Here is a 19,931-nt window from a genome sequence, read left to right on the forward strand (position 1 = left end):
TAGAGGATAGATTCACTTCAGACTTTCTTAAAAATTCATTCTGTACTTTAAGCATCAGTGGTGTGATTTTTTTTTTTTTTTTTTTGGTTCAGATCATTATCTATATCATGCCTAACAAAAAAGCTTAAATCCCACTTTAACTGAAGAACAATAGTTTCAAACATGGTGTTGCTAGGAGTGTCTTCTTAATATCAGTGAGGTCAGGGACTTTTTTTTTAAATGGGAGTGAGCTGAAATTAAGTAGCTTCTTATGGGGGGTGCAGTCCTCTTTGATATCAAAATCTGTAGCCACTCAGTTTTAAGGGGCAGTGATCGGAGCATGTATGTTTAAAAAAAAAAAAAAACTGCTCGTGTGATTCATGCTATGAACATTTTGAGAACAAGCCTTCTTTTAAATGTAATTGCTTAAGATTCTGCATATTTCACAAGCCAGGAATTGTGAGGCTTCTGTGGAATAAGCCATTTCAGTTGCTGAATATTAAATCCCCTTTTAATAACATGTTCTCACTACAACATTTAAAATGCTTGGCAACCAGCAAACGTCCCATCAAAGAGGGGTTTACTACATCTATTTAAAGGTATAAAAGAGTTGCCTTCTGGGTTCTTTTCATTGAACTATAAGGGGCCTGACCTTTCCTTAGTTCTTTTCATATTGCAATTACGTTTCCCATGAATGATTTTTCCCTCTCCCTCCTTAACTTCACTAATTCTTGAAAGAAACAGAGTGGGATAGGCAGCTGGACACTAGCATATAACATAAGCCATTTCATTGATTTTTTTTTTTTTTAAATAGATTTGGTGAGGTAACAATAATGAGACCCTATAGTAGTCCAGTCAGAACAGAATATAGAAGAGAGAATCATGAAACTATTTTATTGTAAGGCTCAAATGTGCAGTGAGCACATGAGTGGTGCTTATCTGAACTTCAGAAAATATTTGCATAACAATTTTCAGGAAAGAGTTAAACCGTTTCACACAGTAGGAATGGAAGTTAGCAGCTTTCAGCAGGGGTTTGATTGTCAGAAGTGCTAGGCACCCACAGCTCCCAGTGACTAAAGGTTCAGCCCCCTCAGACAGTCAGGCCCCAGGTGTATCCACGTCACTACTAGCATTAATACTAGAGTCCCATTACCATTAATTTTAATTAATTAATTTTTTGGGTTAATTTAACAAAACTCTGTGTTCTTAGATTGTAACCTGTTTGGTGCAAGGATTGTGTTTGTTTGCACAATAGGGTTTGGTCCGTGACACCTTCGTTTACTCATCATACAAATAACAAGAGAATATCACATTGGCAAAGGCAGTGGAAGAGACAGTACCAACGACTTAAAGGGTTTTTAAATGTCACCGTGTGTTTTTAATTAAGGCAATTTCACCCCTATAGATGGCCATCGGGATGGGAGAGGTAGAAAAAGGAGTGAAAATAAACACAGCTGTACTTGAGGAATAACAGTGGCAGAACTAATTTCTCATTACAATTTCCTGATGAATATTCTTATCTCTGTTGTAGAATCTCTCTAAATTGCTACAAAACGTAGAGCTCTTGTGTAATTTTTCTCTCGTCTCCCCACTGCCCTGTGGGCACAAATCTAGGCAGTTTAGTCTGAGTTAAGCATGAGCTTAAGCCAGTGACACTTAAACACATGTTTATGTGCTTTCCTGAATAGGGATGTACTTAAGAAGAGGCGTAAGTGCTTCCCTGAATTAGCATAGTCTTGTCTTCTGTGTATCTTTCTCCTGCATTGAATTCCTGCCCGTTCCTTCTCTGCAGAGATCCGGGTTTTCTGTTCACTTGAACAGTCTCTTGTTAATGCACTTCCAAGCACAACTTATTTCACCAACCAAACATAAAGAGCTATCCAGCATGACCTACTTCAACAGCTTTGGTATTTTGCAATTATTTGTGACTTGCAGTTTTGTTCCTGTTCACCAATTTTGTAATGCATCCTTTTGGTTAAGCTCTTTAAGATTCAATAAGATGCTTTCTTGATAACAAAAAAGGTAGAATCCTCTTTGGATCACTTTTTTTATTTTGAATATAGCCGCCAAACTCCAGTATTAGTCTAATAATAAAAATAATTAATAAATAATTTCCTTACTATCCAGGGCTGGATCCTTTATTCTGCATAATAAAGCAATTATTACTGAGCCTATTATCCTTTTTTTTTAATGGGTTGCTGGTGTTCTCTTTGATCCCTTCACTATTTTAGTTAAAAACAAGCAAACTTCTAGAAAGTCTAAAGGTTTAAGTTTAAGTAAAGTTTACAGGACAGTTGTTTGGATTGTAATTGACAACACTCAAATTTCAATCCCTTATTCACAAATTTATAGGACCACTTAGGTTATAAAGTCTGCAGGCTGAGTTTCTGCTTGATAGAGAAGTAGGTCTTTGTTTACAATTCCAGGATTGTTCTTGTTTTCTCTCACTTTTTTCCTTCCACGGGCAACAGAGCATAATAGAGAAACTACACAAATAGTAAGAAATGTGAAGAGAACTTCTACCGAGGGAGTGCTTCTTAAGATACAGATCATTGGTATTTACCAGCCATATAAAAACAATATTTTCCCAAACCATCTAAGCCGTATTCCACAGTTTATACAGTGTAAGGCTGTATAAGCCAAAAGCTTAATGGAATGGATCAAAACAAGCTATTTCTGATTCTAGGGTGAATTTGACTTGTTTTTGTAAACGTTTGGCTTCAACCTTTAATGCCGAACAGAGTGTTTTGATCTCTGCTGTGATAAAGGCTGTGGAAATCCCACATGAAATCTCCATTTAAGCCCTTACATGGTAGAAAGAGACATTTCCTCTTGCTTGTATGTTTGACACTTTAAATAATCTGCATAATGGTGCGTTCATCACACTGTGGATCTGGTGGAAATTCAAAAGTCTATATCTGCATGGTGGAGTGAAACGTTTCCACACTAGCATGCACATTTTCTGTTTTTTGTCAGACCCAAATAGCATGTTTCAGGGCACATCAAAAGATAATACCAAGACACTTCAGAGAATTATATTTGTTTCTGTATACAAGAAGGTACATACACATTCCTTTGTTTCAGGAAAATGGAACAAGTCCTGTCTCACACTTTAAGAATGAAAACAAAACCATTTAAAAAAAGAAAAACCTCTAAAGTTTTAAGTTCAGGTCATGTAACTTAATGGAGCTGGATTTTGTGGTCTGAATTTTGTGTTAGCATTCTAATTAACTTCAGCAAATGTACGCTTAAAACATAAAATTTAAAGTATTTTAAGTTAATCTTTGTTAAATCTGGATTGTTTTAAAAATTCATGTACATTAATGTCAGAGAACAATGCTTTTTCATGCATTTATAAAAGCGTCCATATTTTATATAAAAATATCTTACTATTTTTTTTACAATAGTAGAAAAATACTGAGAATGATATTGGAGCATTTGTGTTATTGAGTATCTCAAATATTCATAAGAAAATTTCAGTATTCAGTGGCTGATTTTTTAAAAAAAGCTATGGAATTCCCAAGATTAAAATAAAACTAATTTTACTAAATTGGTTTATGGGAGTCCTGAGTCGAAGGAAACATCTGGTCCTATCTTCTTAGTGGGACATATGGTGTTTGCCATAAGATGTCATCCATGAGGGGCCATTAATGTGGTTGGTAAAAAACTGGGTGGGGGTGTATCTCACACAACAGACTTCTTTAGAGAGTGCAAATCAGTTAGAAAGATATTTCTGTCATCTGTCCTTTTTTCCTTAAAAGTGCCAATATTGAGATGCTTATTGGATGAGACAAAGAAAAATGATCAATGTATATTTACTTGTCGCAGATTGTGTTGTCATTTCCCAGATGCAGTTGTGTGAGGGTCCATAAAGCTTTTTATGCATGTGATGGTGATGGAAGGTACAAGGTGGTGATGTCCAGGGGTTTTCAAACTTTTCCCTAGTGCAAACCATCTTTTAATTCAGCTTGTCTCATTAACACTTCCTCTCCATTTCCCCTCCCATTCATGATTGCCTAACATCCCTGTGGCTCACCTGGAAAAGTGTTACTAGGAGAGTATGTAAAGTATTTTTAAATGAACTTCCAGTTCAATTTAGAAGCTGGAAACGAGGGGCCAGCACACTGACCACCCAGTTTTCCACATACCCCCACGAAGTGCTCCGCACACCGTGGTTTGGGAACCTCAATGGCTACGAGAAAGGAGGGCCTACTGTAGGGGTAGTCAATAGGTGGATCACGGGCCAAATCTGGACCGCCAGACACTTTTGAATGGACCCAGAAATCTTTTTATTTACTTATCATCATCATTATTGTTATACCTTTTTTAAAAAATTATTTTCTCTGGAGTCTGGACGTTGATTATACCTTGACCAAGAAATTTGGACCTCGACAAAAAATAATAGACTCCCCCGGCCTAGTGCTTCCTTCACTGTACAGCAGATTATTCAGCAATGTTTTCTATTATTCCATCAATGACCATATGAGGAGGAAAGAGATGCTATCTGCCAGACCCTTTTAGTGTCATCATATATCATTTTGTATCGGACATACAGAAGGGCTAAAAGAATGTTTTTGGAGTGCTGCATTCCCTTTAAGCCTCTCCATGGCAGGTAATGGACTCTAATCCCTTGGTAGGCTGCCAAGATAGCTATGGATTCAATAGCCCAGTATTCATTTAGCCCAGTATTCATTTTGTTTACCTTAGTTAACTAAATTCTCATGAGCCAAAACTCAAGGTCTGTGAAGACCTACAAGATATTTGTGAAATGGACCATGACTGCTTATAATTTGTAGCAATAATTAAAGCAGGTAAGGAAGTCTGCGTTTATTAGCAGCGGTGATGAGGCATGTTGTTAAGGACACAGTGTGTCACCAAAGCAGCAGGCTGCCCAGGAGCTTAGAATGGCTTTCATTGTTAATTTGGAGCAGAAACACCGAAGCATAGCCTGAGAGGGATGCTAATGAAGGGACTGCCAGTAGTAAAATCCCAGTGACCTTTGTGCTGATTTCCTTTTTTTCCCCCCCCCCTCCCCACCCCCCTTTTTTTACCCACCCCCTTTCTGAGCTAGTAGCTGGCCAGTTTGCCAGTGAATTGCGAATTACAGTAGAAGTGTTGTCCATGCTGGGGTTCTGCCTGGCATGAACTCCCACGAGTCTCCCCCCTTCTACCTAAACCACAACAGCTTAAAGAGGCTTTTGTTGAGGTATAGCAGGCAGCCACATAAAGCAGAGTTCACATTAACTGATAATAAATCACTAGTCACCATGAGAAGCCAAATCTAGAGCTGGCTAATGATTTAAAATTACTATCCAATTGTTAAATTAATTCTCCAGGTTTAAAACAAGTGGTAAAAATGCTTGACAACTGCAAGGGAATAAATGTTTGCATGTTCTTGTTAGGGGGCATATCCTGCCGTGTTTATTTAGACAATGCTCTCGTTGACACACACTAATGACTGCAGAACTGGGCCTGCTATAAGGTTGCAATACAAAAAGGAAATGAACCATGATGTAAGGTTGATATATCTGTTTTAATTATTGTGGTTAGGTATTATACTGAAAATGTAAGCCTCAATTTTCCACCCACATGGCTTAAAAGAAACACCAGAAATTCATAGCTCCCAGTTATATTCTCATTGTAGCATGTAGTCTTCCTAACAGAGGTTTTGAAAGCATTTTTAAATCCATGGATGCTAAGCATTAAAAAAAATAATGGAATGACTTCACCCTGCTGGATCATCACTAGGTATTGAACCTTGGATCTCCAGCGCCAAAGTATAGGCCTCTACCCCTTTAACTAAAGCATCAGGTAAAAGTAGTATGGACCAGCTCTGTGTGTTATACAGTTGTTACTGGCCACCTTCAAAATACCAATTTAAAGTATTCCCAACCAGTTTCCAGTATAGGTTTGATGGATCTTCACCTAAAGATCCTGCTCAGCTGTATGTTTATACTGTGTCTTTTCTGAAATGGTTGTAACTTATTGAAGTTTGTTTCACTTCTGCAGGAACTGTGAAAGTGAAGAGTTCTAGTATCCAAGTAGGGGACCTTATCATTGTTGAAAAGGTTTGTATGGACTTGTATTAATTGTGTGTATGAGGGGTTCGGGAGGGGTTAGTCTGTAAAATACTTTTCTCACACTGTCAATATGAATATTTAATTAAAACCTGTCATGTCACTTGTTTTTTACAATGGTTAAAATCAACTTTCAGATTTTAGTGATGATCTTTAATCATCTCTCCTAGTAACAGTCCCTTTTCCATAATTTTATACTTTATTTAATAATTCTCAGTAAACTTTCTAGAAATTGAAACAAATCTGTCTATGGAAACCTATGATCTGAGATTCCCATTTACCCCATATGGCCCTACATCTGCAGTAGGTCAGTTTCTTGATCCAAGTGCATCAAGTAAATGTGTACATGCACACGCAAATACTTGTAAGTAGGTGTTTGGCTACTCCAGCATCCTTGTCCCTACACAGTACTTACATTGCATGTGCAAATACATTATCCCTACATGAAGCTTAATGGAGAGTCCCTGGCACAATATTATAAGTATCTGTAGTTGAGTGGAAATTGTAAACCTAGAAAACTATGTGCTTGATGTGACCTCAAATGACCCTGTTGAGAGTTCAGAAATTGTTCCGGTGTCATGCCTCTTTTTCCAGAGGATGGTTTGCACTGGCTTCCACTTTTTGTCTCTGCAGATGTCTATCAGCAGTAATATAAAAAACATCTCATACAGATGAGGGGTAAACAGAACCTGTATAGAAGGAAGCCCACGCAAGTGTCTTTCCTAGCATAGGGTTTCTTGGAAGGAAACCCTTAAGCTCCTAATGCTGGATTCTTAGAGAAGCTCCAGAGCTAATGGATGAGTTCTTTGAAAATCTAGAGTATGAGCCAGATGGGGCTGGAGCCGAATACCTTTTTGTCTTTGGATTTCTGCAGTGAACTAACACATTGACAGGGAAGAGATCCTGTTTTAGGATTCAAAATAAAATGAATTCTGAACCCAACTGGACAAAGAATTAAATATTAAAAAAAAAAAAAAAAAAGCTGTTTTTTTTTTTCTTTGTGCCACAGGGAAAGGGTACATGCATATGCATAGGTGTATATACAATAACAGCCTTTCTTTTTGTGACAGAACCAGCGGGTCCCTGCTGACATGATCTTCCTGAGGACGTCAGAAAAGAATGGTAAACATCTGGAACTAATTGGGAAAATAATCATTAATCTTTCTCTGGTTATTTGGAAAAAATAATCATTTGAAAATGTACAGAAATGATACAGTTTTAGAGTTAGGGAAGCAGACGATTGCAAACACTTGATGGATCGGCTTGTTTTTGTTTGTTATATTTTGATAGTTTTTGAAAATTAAAGGATATAGACAGTTGAACCTCAGGTGGAGTGGTAGGTAGTGAAAATCACACAATTGCTTTCATTACATGGAGAATTAAATAAATAGTTGGAATTGCCATTCAGCTTTGGCCTGCTCAGACACAGGATGGTTTGCGTAAACGTTTAACCAGAGGGCTTTGAAAATAGGATGAATTTGTCTTGCAGATAGTGTGTTGATTTACTGTATTCTGTAGTATAAAATGAAAGGAGTGCTTGACTCCTCAAGAATAACATGGCTTCCATGTCTTGGGGACCCCCATTGTATGTCTGTAATATGGTTTATCAAATGAACAGTTGCCAGGAGCACTATCCTTTTAAAATAGTCATACTCCTTTCTCTTTGTGCATTGTGGCCAGGTTCATAGCATTTGTAACTCAAAACACCCTTACACTAACTAATGGGTGTTATGCCTTACCTATCGTCCAGCGTTGTACCCAAATGTCTTTGACTAGCTCTTGTGTGTATTTTAGCCTCCAAAAATTATATTTATTTTTTACTTTGATTTGTTCCTTTCATATAAGTAAATTGAAAGTTTGGTTGGTTTGTTTGTTTCCTTAGTCCTGGCTTACTTAAATAGCTGGAGTCTCAAGAAACTTTTCATCTAAATTCCTCTGAAAGGTTACTCTTAATCAGCTGTTGTTTTCATAGAAAGAAAAGTGTCCTATCTCAGGAAGTAATTCCGTGGACCGCCTATGCACCTAGGATAGAACTAGATAGATCATTAACAAATGTTGAACATCCACAGGATCTTGCTTCCTCCGGACTGATCAGCTAGATGGTGAGACAGATTGGAAGCTGCGTCTGCCAGTTACCTGCACTCAGAGATTACCCACTGCTTCTGTAAGTAGTTTCCTAGTAAAAGACTTTTCTGAATTAACCATTTCTCTGATTGTCATGAATGATTGAAAATGTAGCTAATCTGCCAAAAGGGGGCAATGGGTGTTCTGTCTGGCTTTCACAGAAGGCAAAATAATAGCCATTTTGGAATCAGAATTGAAGACTTTGAAAATTATTGGCATGCTTGGTCATCCTGCCAATATTTTCACTGTGAAGAATTAAAAAATCATGGTGGTTTGTTTTTGGGTTTTTTTTGGGTGTGGGGGGGTGGTTGTTCTTCCCCCTCTCCCTCCCCCCCTGTTTTGTTTTTTGTTTTGTTTTTTGGGGGAGAGGGGTGTTTGAATGTCATTTTTATTATTCCAGTTCTCACTTCGTAGCTGGTTAGGGCTCTAGGATTTTGAAAAATAGAGGAAACAGATAAATTAAAGCACAAGTAGTCCTTTAACTCCTTATTTGAAACGTACTCCATAGTGTGTCCTAGTAACCCATTGATATGGTTAAAATACACCCCACAGGGAGGTATTAACTCTTCTCTGTACAGTAACCACTTGTGCAGCATGAAGTATTGCTCTCAACATGCCTTATGCAGTTTTGAGGCAAGTTTGGTCGCTGAAAAGGAACTTCCTTTTGTCAGGGGCGAGAGAATGGCAGAAGACTTCATGAATTCAACTGGGGACTTCAGGAGACAGGTTGCTATTTTTAGTGTGCTAGCACGAGCTGAGCTAGAGCGTGTCTGTCTACCTGCACTGGGAAGAACCCTCTCATCTGCTGTGTAGAAATAATCTAAATGTCCAAAGCTCTGAAGGGCTTTCACTGTTTCCCTTGGCAAGCTATTCCACACTAAAATTTCCACCAGTGGAATACATCATAAGTCAACCTGATATTCAGCCGGAAATTTCCATTATAATGCACCAACTGTCAAGTAACTCCCAACAGTCTCTCTACGGATCCATCTGAGGAACTCTTACTGTTCACACCATTCTAGTGAAGCTGTTGTAATGATTCTGCTTTGTCTTCATCGGCTGAGATATTTGCCATATGACTACGTTTGAGTGTCTTTTTTGGTTTGTTTAAAGAAATGGTATTCATAAAATAATTGGAGGCTTAAAGGCTTTGTATATTGTGGGACAGTCATGTGTTAACTGCTGCCGTAACATGTCTATTCTGTAGGAGCTTCTTCAGATCCGATCCTATGTGTATGCAGAAGAGCCCAATATTGACATACATAATTTTGTGGGGACCTTCACCAGAGTAAGTCTACTGACATGTTTTAAGCATGTTTCACAAACGGACCTTTTGAATAGCATTTTGGATCTTGCAAGTAACTTTCAAATCGCTTCAGGAGACATGCTAAAATGTTGTACAAATATACTAAAGTTAAATAGATTAATAGGGATCCTTCTCTTTTTTAAAATAATAAGCACCATTTGTTAAATAAAATCTAAAGCTTTGCTGTTCATTAAGGGTTTGCCTTAGAAACAAAAGACAGCAGGCTATTCAGCCTTAAAGGGTCCTGTCCAAATGAAGTCAGTTCTGGCCATTTGGGTCAAACATGGTGCTGTGTAATAAGGTCACCTGTTCAGAAGGGAGGCTGGCCCACCACACAAGCCATCAAAGACTGACAAAACTGCCATTCGGAGCTGTGTAGGTGCAAAAGATTTTAGGTCAATAAACCAATGGCCAGCCACTCCTGATTCTGGGTTGGTTGGTTCTCCTCTCCCAGGCTCAGGCAGTCTGTGGGAGTTAATATGGCCCTGTACAGGTGCACCTCCAGCAGTGTGTTGTCTCCCAATGCCCCATAGAACATAACATTCTTAAAAATTAACCTGTCTGTTACTGTGGAAGATGGTGGAAGTGGAGAGAAGGGATGCATGGGGTGTTTGGACCCAAAGACTCCTTTCCCTACTCACGGGGGAAGGGGAATTGTGATGAATGCATGTTTATATATAGGTTCCTTGCTTTAAGACCCCTTCCTCCCCCTGCTTGGAGGAGCATGGGCAGCTTGGTAAGAGGTCTGAGACTTTTTAGATCATTTTCTAAATTGCTTGCCATCATCTGTTTATTTTAAAGTGATAGCCTGTGATCTCAACAGCCTATAGCTGCTGAGGGGATCCCTTGATTGGCTTTACAGGAGGTAATACTTTCATGGAATAGGGAGCAGCTTGGGGCAGCTACAGAGCCTGGGAGGTTTGTAGATCTGTTGGCCTATCTTGATAGAGAGGCAATTTTATGTTAGCCCTAGACAGGCTTCAATTCACCCGGTGTGCTGTAATGCAAAGATAAAGCATGCTAGAGTAAATCTCCTGATCCCTGAAAAAAACCCACTGAATCTAGCATAGTGATCACTCTGTGTTCTTTACTGGCATGGTTCAGATTATTTCACTTTCCAGGCATTTCTGAGAGGCTTACACTGCAAAAGGAGAAATTACACTAATACCTTGCAATAAAAGACAGAAAAATGTAAATCATTTGCATGAGTGAGAGTATCATGTTGGTAAAAAACATACCCAGTGTTGTGGTCCCAGAATCTGCCTATCATGGCTCAGTAGAAAATTTCAAATCACTTTCAAATAGTCATAAGGAATAAGCACCCTTCTTGTTTCTAACTTGGAGAGGGGTCTGAACAGGAAAAGGCACAATAATAGGCTTCCCTTGCCCCCACCCTTCCATCCCACTGTGAAGTGCCTGTGTTTCTTGCTCAACCAGAAGCATCTGATGGCAAGGTTAAGATTTTAGAATTTTCATAAGATCAAGATGTTCCCCTCCTCCCCTGACTCGCTCTGTGTCATGAATGCATCTAGTAAGCTGTTTGAATGGTCTTTGTGTATCTGTTCCAGGAGGATAGCGACCCTCCAGTGAATGAAAGCCTAAGCATAGAAAACACCCTTTGGGCCAGCACAGTGATTGCATCAGGTAAGATGGAAGCACATGTAATTTTTGGAGGAACATGTTAGCAATTTTTTAAAATCCTTTTGTAATTTGGAATTATCATCTCTGTCAGTTGGAGAATTTAGCAGTTGGAATGAAGTTTACTACTTGCCCTAACATCTCAGGGGAGGTGAGCTGACATCTAATTACCTTTTGGACATTTATAGATGAGAAGAAATTGGAATTCCAGGGGCCTTTGGGCGCTTCTTGAGCGTCTGCTACCAGAATAGTAGTTAATTGCTACGTTGACATTCTAATCTGTAACAGAAATGGTGTCAGATAGCTTCTATTACTAGACTCTCACATAACAGATCTCCAGGCAAATGCTTCCATTAGGTTGTGGTTCTATAAATAAAAAGCATTCTATGATAAATTTTGGACTGTTAAATACACATACTAGGAATCCTTGTTCTCTTCTATATGCTTGCCAGGAGAAAAGGCTTGTTCTCTTACTAGCTAAGGTTACAAGAGAGTGGCAGAAGAAGAGTGAGATTCTGCAGTGCAGTTTGGGGATTAAAGTGAGTTTTTAGAGGTTTCAGTGTATGGTGTTTAGCCGTATATTGAGACACATCACAAAGTGAGTGATGGGAAGGACTATAAGCTTCAGAAAGTTCCTCTTTGTAATGAAACCTCTTTTTTTAAACAGAGAAAGGTAAGTGCATTTCATTTCTGCAATGTTTCCATCTCCTTCTTTTTAAAATATGCTAAAATATAATAAATGTTGTCACAGTGATATGTCCAAAGGTAATGAAATATAGCTGTCCAAATAGAGTAGAGTAAATCTTATTTATGGCTCCGTAATTGTCAGCTGATCAGCGATTCACCTCTCCTCCCCTCCCCCCCGAGTGCAAATATACAAGTACTAGTGCAGGTAACTTCATACATCAAATAATTCAGAGCATGTTTTCAATTCAGTCCATCTCCTAAACAAAATAAGAGGACAAACAGGCAGGGAAAGCCATTGTTCTAGTAACTCTTGCCTCTTCAGATATGTTTTTCTAGCTTACTTATCTTGTGTGCTAGATTGAATTTGAACTGTAACTCTTAATTCATATAATCTTCTGAGGTCTTTCCTGTTCTGTTAATGGCTCTATATTGATATGACCAGACAGACTCAGAATGAAATTATGTCCCCATGGAAATCACTGGCAGAAGTCCTTTTGACATTAGTGGTCAAGATTTCCTCTCAGTGAGTCTAGAGGGTATTATGTCCTTCCCTTTCTGTGCCATCAGATATGCTCATATGCACATGGGCTGTCATGTTTAGGCACTTATACTATGGTGGGAGAAACTGTGCATGCATTTAGATCTACCTGATGAGTTTTTTATTTGCAGTAGCTCCTAGAAGCAACTATGAGGATTGGAGCTCCATTGTTCTATCTGCTGTACAAATAGATACAGAGACTTTTTTCCCCTACCCCAAAGAGCTTACAGTTTGAGTCCAATCCATTACTTACGTCTGTGAGCAAAGTTACTCATGTACATAATTGTTTGGAGATCAGTCCATAAGAATGGCATTTTATAATATTGCAATCACTTTTAAAATAGTTTAGACAATGCGGTCTCTTTCAAATATCTGTAAAAAACAATGAGGAGCATGTACCCAGTGAAAATTGCCCTTCAAACTTTGTGCTGCTCAGAAAAATTAATAGGCCTTTTCCATCCTGTAATAGGCTTTCCCCATTTTAATTTCTGTGATTCTATACGGAACAAAGTTTCCTTATTTCTTACTATAACAAATAATACACAGTAGATTGTCCCACAAAAATTGAGAGCTTTTCATTTAACCTAACTTTTGTTTGTTTTAAAAAACTGCCCAGTTACAGTGATGCTATGCCACTGGGTGCAGCACATGCTTCTGAGTTAAGGCAGAGCTTTTCAGTCTGCCCATCTGCTGCTGCAGTAGGAGTGAATCTGACTGCACTCGCTGTTTGCTGTCAGGTTTGGAGTAGCCTGCCATCTGCTGATCTGAGTTTGTGTGCTTGCCACCTTCTGCCATCTGGCTCCAGAGACTTATTTTTAAAGTAACACTTCCCAGGGTATTTTTAGTTTGAATTAGTTTTACATGTTAAGTTATTTAAAAATAATACATTTGCAGCCCACTGAAACCTGGGTTATTAATGGGAGTGTGGTGGGAAGGTGGGGGATTAAAGCAAGGTGTTAGAACTGCAATGAGTTTAGAGCAACTAGAATAGTATTCGGGTTTCTAGGAGGTAAGGCATACACTCAATGTTAGCCTCTTCTAAATGGTTCAGTGTACTACTTATTTTAGCATTAAAATATATTTGCCACCTCCCAGCAGCTCCATCTGTTCCTACAAATCAGAATTAGTATGATTCTCTCTCTCCCTGGAAATAGGCAGGCACATGTCTAGTTTAACATTCACAGTATAGTTTTAAAGTTACATAATACGTTTGTTTAGTTCATGTGAATTATGCCTGGCACAGGCTGGTCCTAGTGATAGTAACAGCCTTTCTCCTATCCTTTGCCTCTCTAGTAATAATGTAAACTGTTCAGGCCAATGATTGTTTCTTAGCATATGTGTGCACAGTGCCCAGCACAGTGGGGTCTCTAGACTGCTGCTGTAATACAGTATTACTGGAATTTTTCCTTTGACTGGAATGGAGCCAGGATCAAGTCCCATGTCTAGAAGTGGATTCTCCTGTTGTCAGGATGAAACTTCACTGCTCTGCTTACAGCAGCTTCATGCAGTTTTGTTTCTCAGAAATAAGATTCTGATGAAAGAATTTACAAACCAGAGCACAGACTACAAATGTAATTTCCAAAGGTTCTGCCTAAATCAAATCAAGTGAAGACTTTTCAGATGTTTTTTTTTTAAACCAAACTCAATTAATTCAGTTTAATGAGCTCTTAAATTAAGAAAGTTATTAGTCTTCCTGATTCTGCTGCTAGCCGTAATTGTCTTTCAGATGTCAGTTATGTTATGAAGAACAACAAACAAATTCTGTCCACATTCATTCTGGATCTGTCTGTATGCAAATAGGAAGTTAATGTTTAATCTACTAAAAATGTACCTGCACACTGAGTCTGTAGATGAAATAAACCTTTTAAGAACAAGCATCATCCCAGCCATTTAAAAAAAAAAGCCATTATTTAATCTGTTCATCCCAGAATAATATACATCATGTATTTGATTTCATTTAGGCACAGTTGTGGGAGTTGTTCTTTACACAGGGAGGGAACTGCGCAGTGTCATGAATACTTCAAATCCACGAAGTAAGGTAAGGTGTATAGGCATTGGTGTACTATACTAGACAATTGGGTCACCATGGTAGAGTGGATCTTAACCTGTGGGTTGTGAATTTATTCCCACTCCTGATGTTTGACTAAGGTGATTTTCTTGGTTCTTAGTAATCAAGTTTCCTCAGCTATAAGAAATACTATAAAATCATTACACCAGTTCCTGTGGCATATCCTTTGGAGCACCCTTGGACTCCTTATCTCTTCTAAAGCACCATGTGAACCAAGATTATTTATGAGGTGCATCTGAAGAACTAGTTGAGAGGGGTTCAGGATACAATCACAGTATTAAAGAGACTGCAAATGTCTGATCTAGCCCAGTCTCCTCTTCTAACAGAGAAGTACAACTGCTATTGCAGAGAAAAATGAAACATTATCAATAGGGACAACCATGTAAAGGTTCATCATGGAGAAGATAAGATTGAGTTTCTGTCTGTTACACAGCAAACACCTAAGCACTGTGTAAACTGGGCAGCATCAGCTGAATTATGATGGACTTCCAGTCTGCAATTTAGGCTACTCCTCATAGGTGATCTCTTCCTGCCTTACTTTTTGGTCTATGAGTGTATTTTGTATCAATATAGCTATGTATGTTAAGGGTATAATTTTTATTTGTTTGTTAATAATTATATTGGTACAACCCCTAATGTTCACTCAGTTTTATAGTGGTTTGGGTTATTGTGCAGGCATAAGCTCTACTACTATAAGCATATTTAAATCAATGTAACTGCATCCATCCTAGCTTTAACTATAACAGTATAATTTAAAGGATACATTTTTATGTCTAGACAGTGTCCCTTAGCTAAGTTTAGTTCTGTGGATGTTAGTGACCAATTGCTGATGATATGAGGCGTCTCAGATCTCTACACCCAAGTGCTAACAGAGTTGATCACTTCTAAATATCTTTTTTTTGAAAAGGTAGTTTGCATTAGAAGGTGGCAGCAGCAGGTGTGTAGCACTCCACTGCTTATGATATTTTACCTCCGGAGGTGTGGCAGCATGAAGGTTGAGTTGGGGCAAGTGTCGCTTTGAAATGCAAAACAGTACTGAGATTTAAATGAAGAGATGAAAATGTGTCTGGTGATGAGCAGCATCTTGGAATTGTTGATTTGAAACTAATACTTAATCTTGCTGTTGCTGTTTTTAGTTTTGTGCGGGCTTCCCTTTCCTCCACTCCCATAATCTCTAGAGCTCTGTTTCAAGTATTGCATTCATTTCTGCATTGGAAATGTACGCATCTGTCCCATTAGCTCTGTGGGCGCGTGCATACTTCAAGGCATGATGGCAGCTCATGCCACATATGAGAACATTACGTGGATTCATATCTTGATTTATGCTATAGAAAATATTGTATTTGCTTAGATTGGCCTCTTTGACTTGGAAGTGAACTGTCTCACCAAGATCTTGTTTGGAGCCCTTGTGGTGGTTTCTCTTGTCATGGTGGCCCTCCAGCACTTCGCAGGCCGCTGGTATCTTCAGATCATACGATTCCTCCTCCTGTTTTCAAACATCATTCCTATTAGGTAAGCCGATCAATTAACCCTTCTCAGCAAAATTTATAACCCACTCTTCTGCATTTGAAGGCACACATCTAGAACTGGATAATACTGGACTTTCTTGTGAGGCCTCTAGAAATGAGGGATTAGAAATGCCCATTGCAGGGACAGCCTTTCTCTTGCTCTTCAGGCGTCTTCTTTTCCCTGAAGAGAGGTGGGCAGAAATGAAGGTGGTGGGGGGCGGGGGGAAGAAAGCAAACCACCATGATTTTATTTTTTAAACCTCCGTTTTTGTTTTTTTGTTTTTTGCTTGTTGATCATTTTATCCCTACTTACATGGTGTGTCCGTCTTCCATTCACAGTATATCTCTTTCTCTTAGCAAGTTAGAACTTCTCGTTGCTGTCACAGGAGCTAATATGTGGTTCTTCCTCAACACCTTCTTGTGCTGCTGAGTTCTAATACAGAAGAACAGTCCTTTTACTACAGCACTTTTCTGTGGCAGCTCATGATGTGGTCCAAAAGTTTATCGTAAATTTATAATCCCATTTCTTGGGGACATCCTCAGATGATGATGATTTTTAGCCCTTTTGTTCTTTTTCCCCCAATATAGCTTACGTGTGAACCTGGATATGGGGAAAATAGTCTATAGCTGGATGATCCGTAGGGATTCCAAAATTCCTGGGACAGTGGTTCGATCCAGCACTATTCCAGAGCAACTTGGAAGGATATCCTATTTACTTACAGACAAAACAGGTATGCAGGTAAATGAGTTATCAAGGGTTTCGGAATAGGCAAAAACGTGAAGAATGTCTTTGGGTAACATTTTGTTTGTATATTAACTTAGTTGACTATTCATTCTGGTTTGATGGGGTGGGAAAATGTCTTTCTTTCTAGCAGGGATTTCCTTTTAGAAAATGTGGTTCAGTTGATTTTTACATATTTTTAACTTTGTTTTGAATACACTAGTACCTCGATTATACACGATGCTTTCAATCTCCACGTTGTTCTCTCATATAATAGAGCCCTTTCTTAATGGGGGGGTGTGCATATGTGGACAAGAGGCAGGGATGACTTTTCACCCCTTATGATTTGTTGTGTATTTTCCTCATCATCACTCATTTAGTCAGTCTTTAGCCCTCCTTCTGTGTTTAAGAGGGAATGGAATAACTTTTTTTTTTAAGCTTATTTTCAGTTTGGAGGTTGGACGGAAATATACAAAGTAAAATTCTGTTGTGTTTTCAATTGTTTTTTTCAGTTTTTCTTCCCAAAATGAAAAACTGAAAAGTTTTTGTTCGGGTTGAAACACAACGTTTTGACTTGTGAAATCAAATTGGCCTTTGCATGATGAAACGTCGAATCAACATTTCCAAAATTTTTGTGGTTTTTTTTTGTTTGTTTGGTTGGTTTTTTTGTGTGAATAGTTTTGGTGCTTGGAAAATGCATTACTTGGTGAGTAATACATTTGCCAAATACATTTTATCCAGCTCTACAAACAACCCTTCTTTAAGAACAGAAACCTGTCCCCTGCCATCATTTCAGCTGTTAGTGTCCCAGAATCTTCACGACTCTGGTCTAGGACAACAAAAGATCTAAGTTAATAGTCAAGGGCCAGATTCTGGGATGTCATCCTAGACCTATTTAAGTCAATGGCTAAACTGAAATTGACTTCAGTGGGGCCAGGATTTCACACCAATACAGTTATCTCATCAAGTAGTAAATTACTTGGTGACTATTCTCATTCATTTTAATGGAGCACCTAGCCAAGAATCTATCCACAAGTTATTAAAATTGTGTCTTTCACTCACATGAAACTGCACTGAGACCTTATTATAGTAACCAGGTAAACATCTGTGGTTCCATACCATCCTTTCTCTCTTTGTTGGGAAGAGCCCGGAATAGGGCTTGAGTGAATTATAAGTGTCTGCCAAGGCTTGAACATGGCCTGTAATGCTGCTTCTGTTACAGGAACTCTCACACAGAATGAGATGGTTTTCAAACGGCTTCACCTTGGAACAGTAGCCTATGGACTGGACTCCATGGATGAAGTGCAGAGCCATATATTTAGTATATATACTCAGGTAAAGTAAAGTCTGATTAACTTAATTCTTTGTCTCCAAAGCAGTGAACAGTGTGATAGGTCATTGGGCTGTTCAGAAAGGAATCATGCCTACATGGCCCCAATTTTCAGTAAAACATATAGGCCGCCGCATCTTAGCATACATACCAGCTACGGCTGAAAAAAAAAAATCCTGACATTTGAGAGTTCTATCCCAAGATCATGAGTAGGGCCATTCGAAATTCACGGCCATGAAAAACGCTTCACGGACCGTGAAATCTGATCTCCCCCATGAGATCTGGTCTTTTGTATACTTTTATCCTATACTGTACGGATTTCATAGGGGAGACCAACTGGGTCCTGGGTTTCAAACTGGGTCCTGACCCAAAAGGGAATTACGGAGGGTGGGAGAAAGGAGGGACCAGACTATTGTAGGGGGGTCACGGTATTGCCACCCTTACTTCGGGACTGCTTTGAGAGCTGGGCTGCTGGCCAAGCACCCAGCTTTGAAGGCAGTATTCTGTCAGCAGCAGCGCAGAAATAAGGATGGTCAGATCATACCATGGCACCCTCACTTCTGCGCTGCTGCTGGTGGCGTCGCTGCCTTCAGAGGTGGGCTCCTAGCCAGCAGCTGCAGAGCTTCCGGCAGTGGGGGGGGGGAAGGTTCTCAGAGGTGAGTCTGACCGAGCCCCGGGAGCGGCCCGTGCAGGGGAAGAGGAAGTCCCGTCCCATCTCTTCCCATCCCAGCCAAGACTAGCAGCTGGAGCCTGGTGCACAAGTAGGAGCCCCCGGCCAGGGTGCCCGTAGCCCTGGTCTTCTCCAGCTCCGGGCCCTGCATTTGGGGGATAAAGGAGCCGTGGGCTGGTTGTATGCGGTGGGGGTGACCACGGCAACCCCTTGACCGCAGCACTCTGGGCGGTCATCCACGTCACCCACCCGTAAAGCTGGCCCTGCCCCCCCCAAAAGTGACGACCCCCACCCATACCATGCCGTCCTTACTTTTGTGCTGCTGCCTTCAGAGCTGGGTGGCCGGAGATCAGTGGCTGGGTGCCCAGCTCTGAAGGCAGCGCCCTGCCAGCAGCTGCACAAAAGGAAGGGAGGCAATACCATGACCCCCCAACAATAGCCTTGCGACCCCTCCGTGACCCCCCTTTGAGTCAGGACCCCCACAGTTACACACCATGACATTTCAGATGTAAATATCTGGAACCGCGACATTTACGATTTTTAATATCCTCTGACTGTGAATTTGACCCAAATGGACTGTGAATTTGATAGAGCCCTAATGATGAGTGAGGCTTAATTTTACTTAGAAATTGCTGTCAGCTGTCAGCATGGGAAGTGTGAGATGGGATCCCACTACAGTCTCACCCCCCAAGCCTAAGAAGAGCAGAGGTGAGGCTGGGAGGGCTGAACAATGGCCTGGGGGTTGCAGCGGGGGCTGAAGTGAGGAGGATGGGGGCTGATGGGGTTGGAGGCTGTATGAATGGTGGGCCCTGAGCAGATGGGGTGAGTGCTGGGAGGATGAACTAAGCAGTGAGTGTCAATGGAGTAGGGAGGTTGAACTGATGGGGTGGTGATGATGGGGGACTAGGGTATTGAACTGAGGGGGATCTGAATTGAGGAGAGTTGGGAGGGGACAGAACTGATGGGCGACTGGGGGACAGGATTAATTGATAAGCAGGAGAGGGGCAGATATGGAGGTGACAGCTTCTGCAGCTGGGCCCAAAATCAGTTTATCCAATACATGTGGGAGAGTGGGCAACACTAATTGTCACATCCACACACCCTGGGGATGGGCAGAGGGATTTAAAAATCAAGAGACTGACCTAAAAAACACAATGTAATCTTTTTTAAAAATCTCATGAATTTTGGGCCAATCTCATGATTTTTGATCTCTTGAAGTTGGTGATACTGCATACAGTACAGTGTCAGAAGTTTCCTGGGAATGTTTATGGTTCAAACCAAATAT

The 19,931-nt window shown here is 40.0% G+C and overlaps 1 protein-coding gene across 5 annotated transcripts in view; it reads left to right on the plus strand.

Annotated features, from left to right (window-relative positions):
* The window catches only part of ATP9A (ATPase phospholipid transporting 9A (putative)), an 82,653-nt gene that overhangs the window by 25,184 nt on the left and 37,538 nt on the right, over positions 1-19,931 (plus strand). For all 5 annotated transcript variants that reach the window (XM_067554224.1, XM_067554229.1, XM_067554223.1 and 2 more), the window contains 9 exons: positions 5,989-6,047; positions 7,127-7,178; positions 8,126-8,220; positions 9,388-9,468; positions 11,055-11,130; positions 14,311-14,387; positions 15,769-15,929; positions 16,514-16,656; positions 17,869-17,981. In XM_067554224.1, coding sequence (XP_067410325.1) covers positions 5,989-6,047; positions 7,127-7,178; positions 8,126-8,220; positions 9,388-9,468; positions 11,055-11,130; positions 14,311-14,387; positions 15,769-15,929; positions 16,514-16,656; positions 17,869-17,981 — 857 coding nt within the window. The remainder of the gene's footprint in view (positions 1-5,988; positions 6,048-7,126; positions 7,179-8,125; positions 8,221-9,387; positions 9,469-11,054; positions 11,131-14,310; positions 14,388-15,768; positions 15,930-16,513; positions 16,657-17,868; positions 17,982-19,931) is intronic.

Source organism: Emydura macquarii, unplaced genomic scaffold, assembly GCF_026122565.2.
Source record: "Emydura macquarii macquarii isolate MOO-44397 ecotype Brisbane River unplaced genomic scaffold, CSIRO-AGI_Emac_v2 contig_1483, whole genome shotgun sequence".
Lineage (NCBI taxonomy): Eukaryota > Metazoa > Chordata > Testudines > Chelidae > Emydura > Emydura macquarii.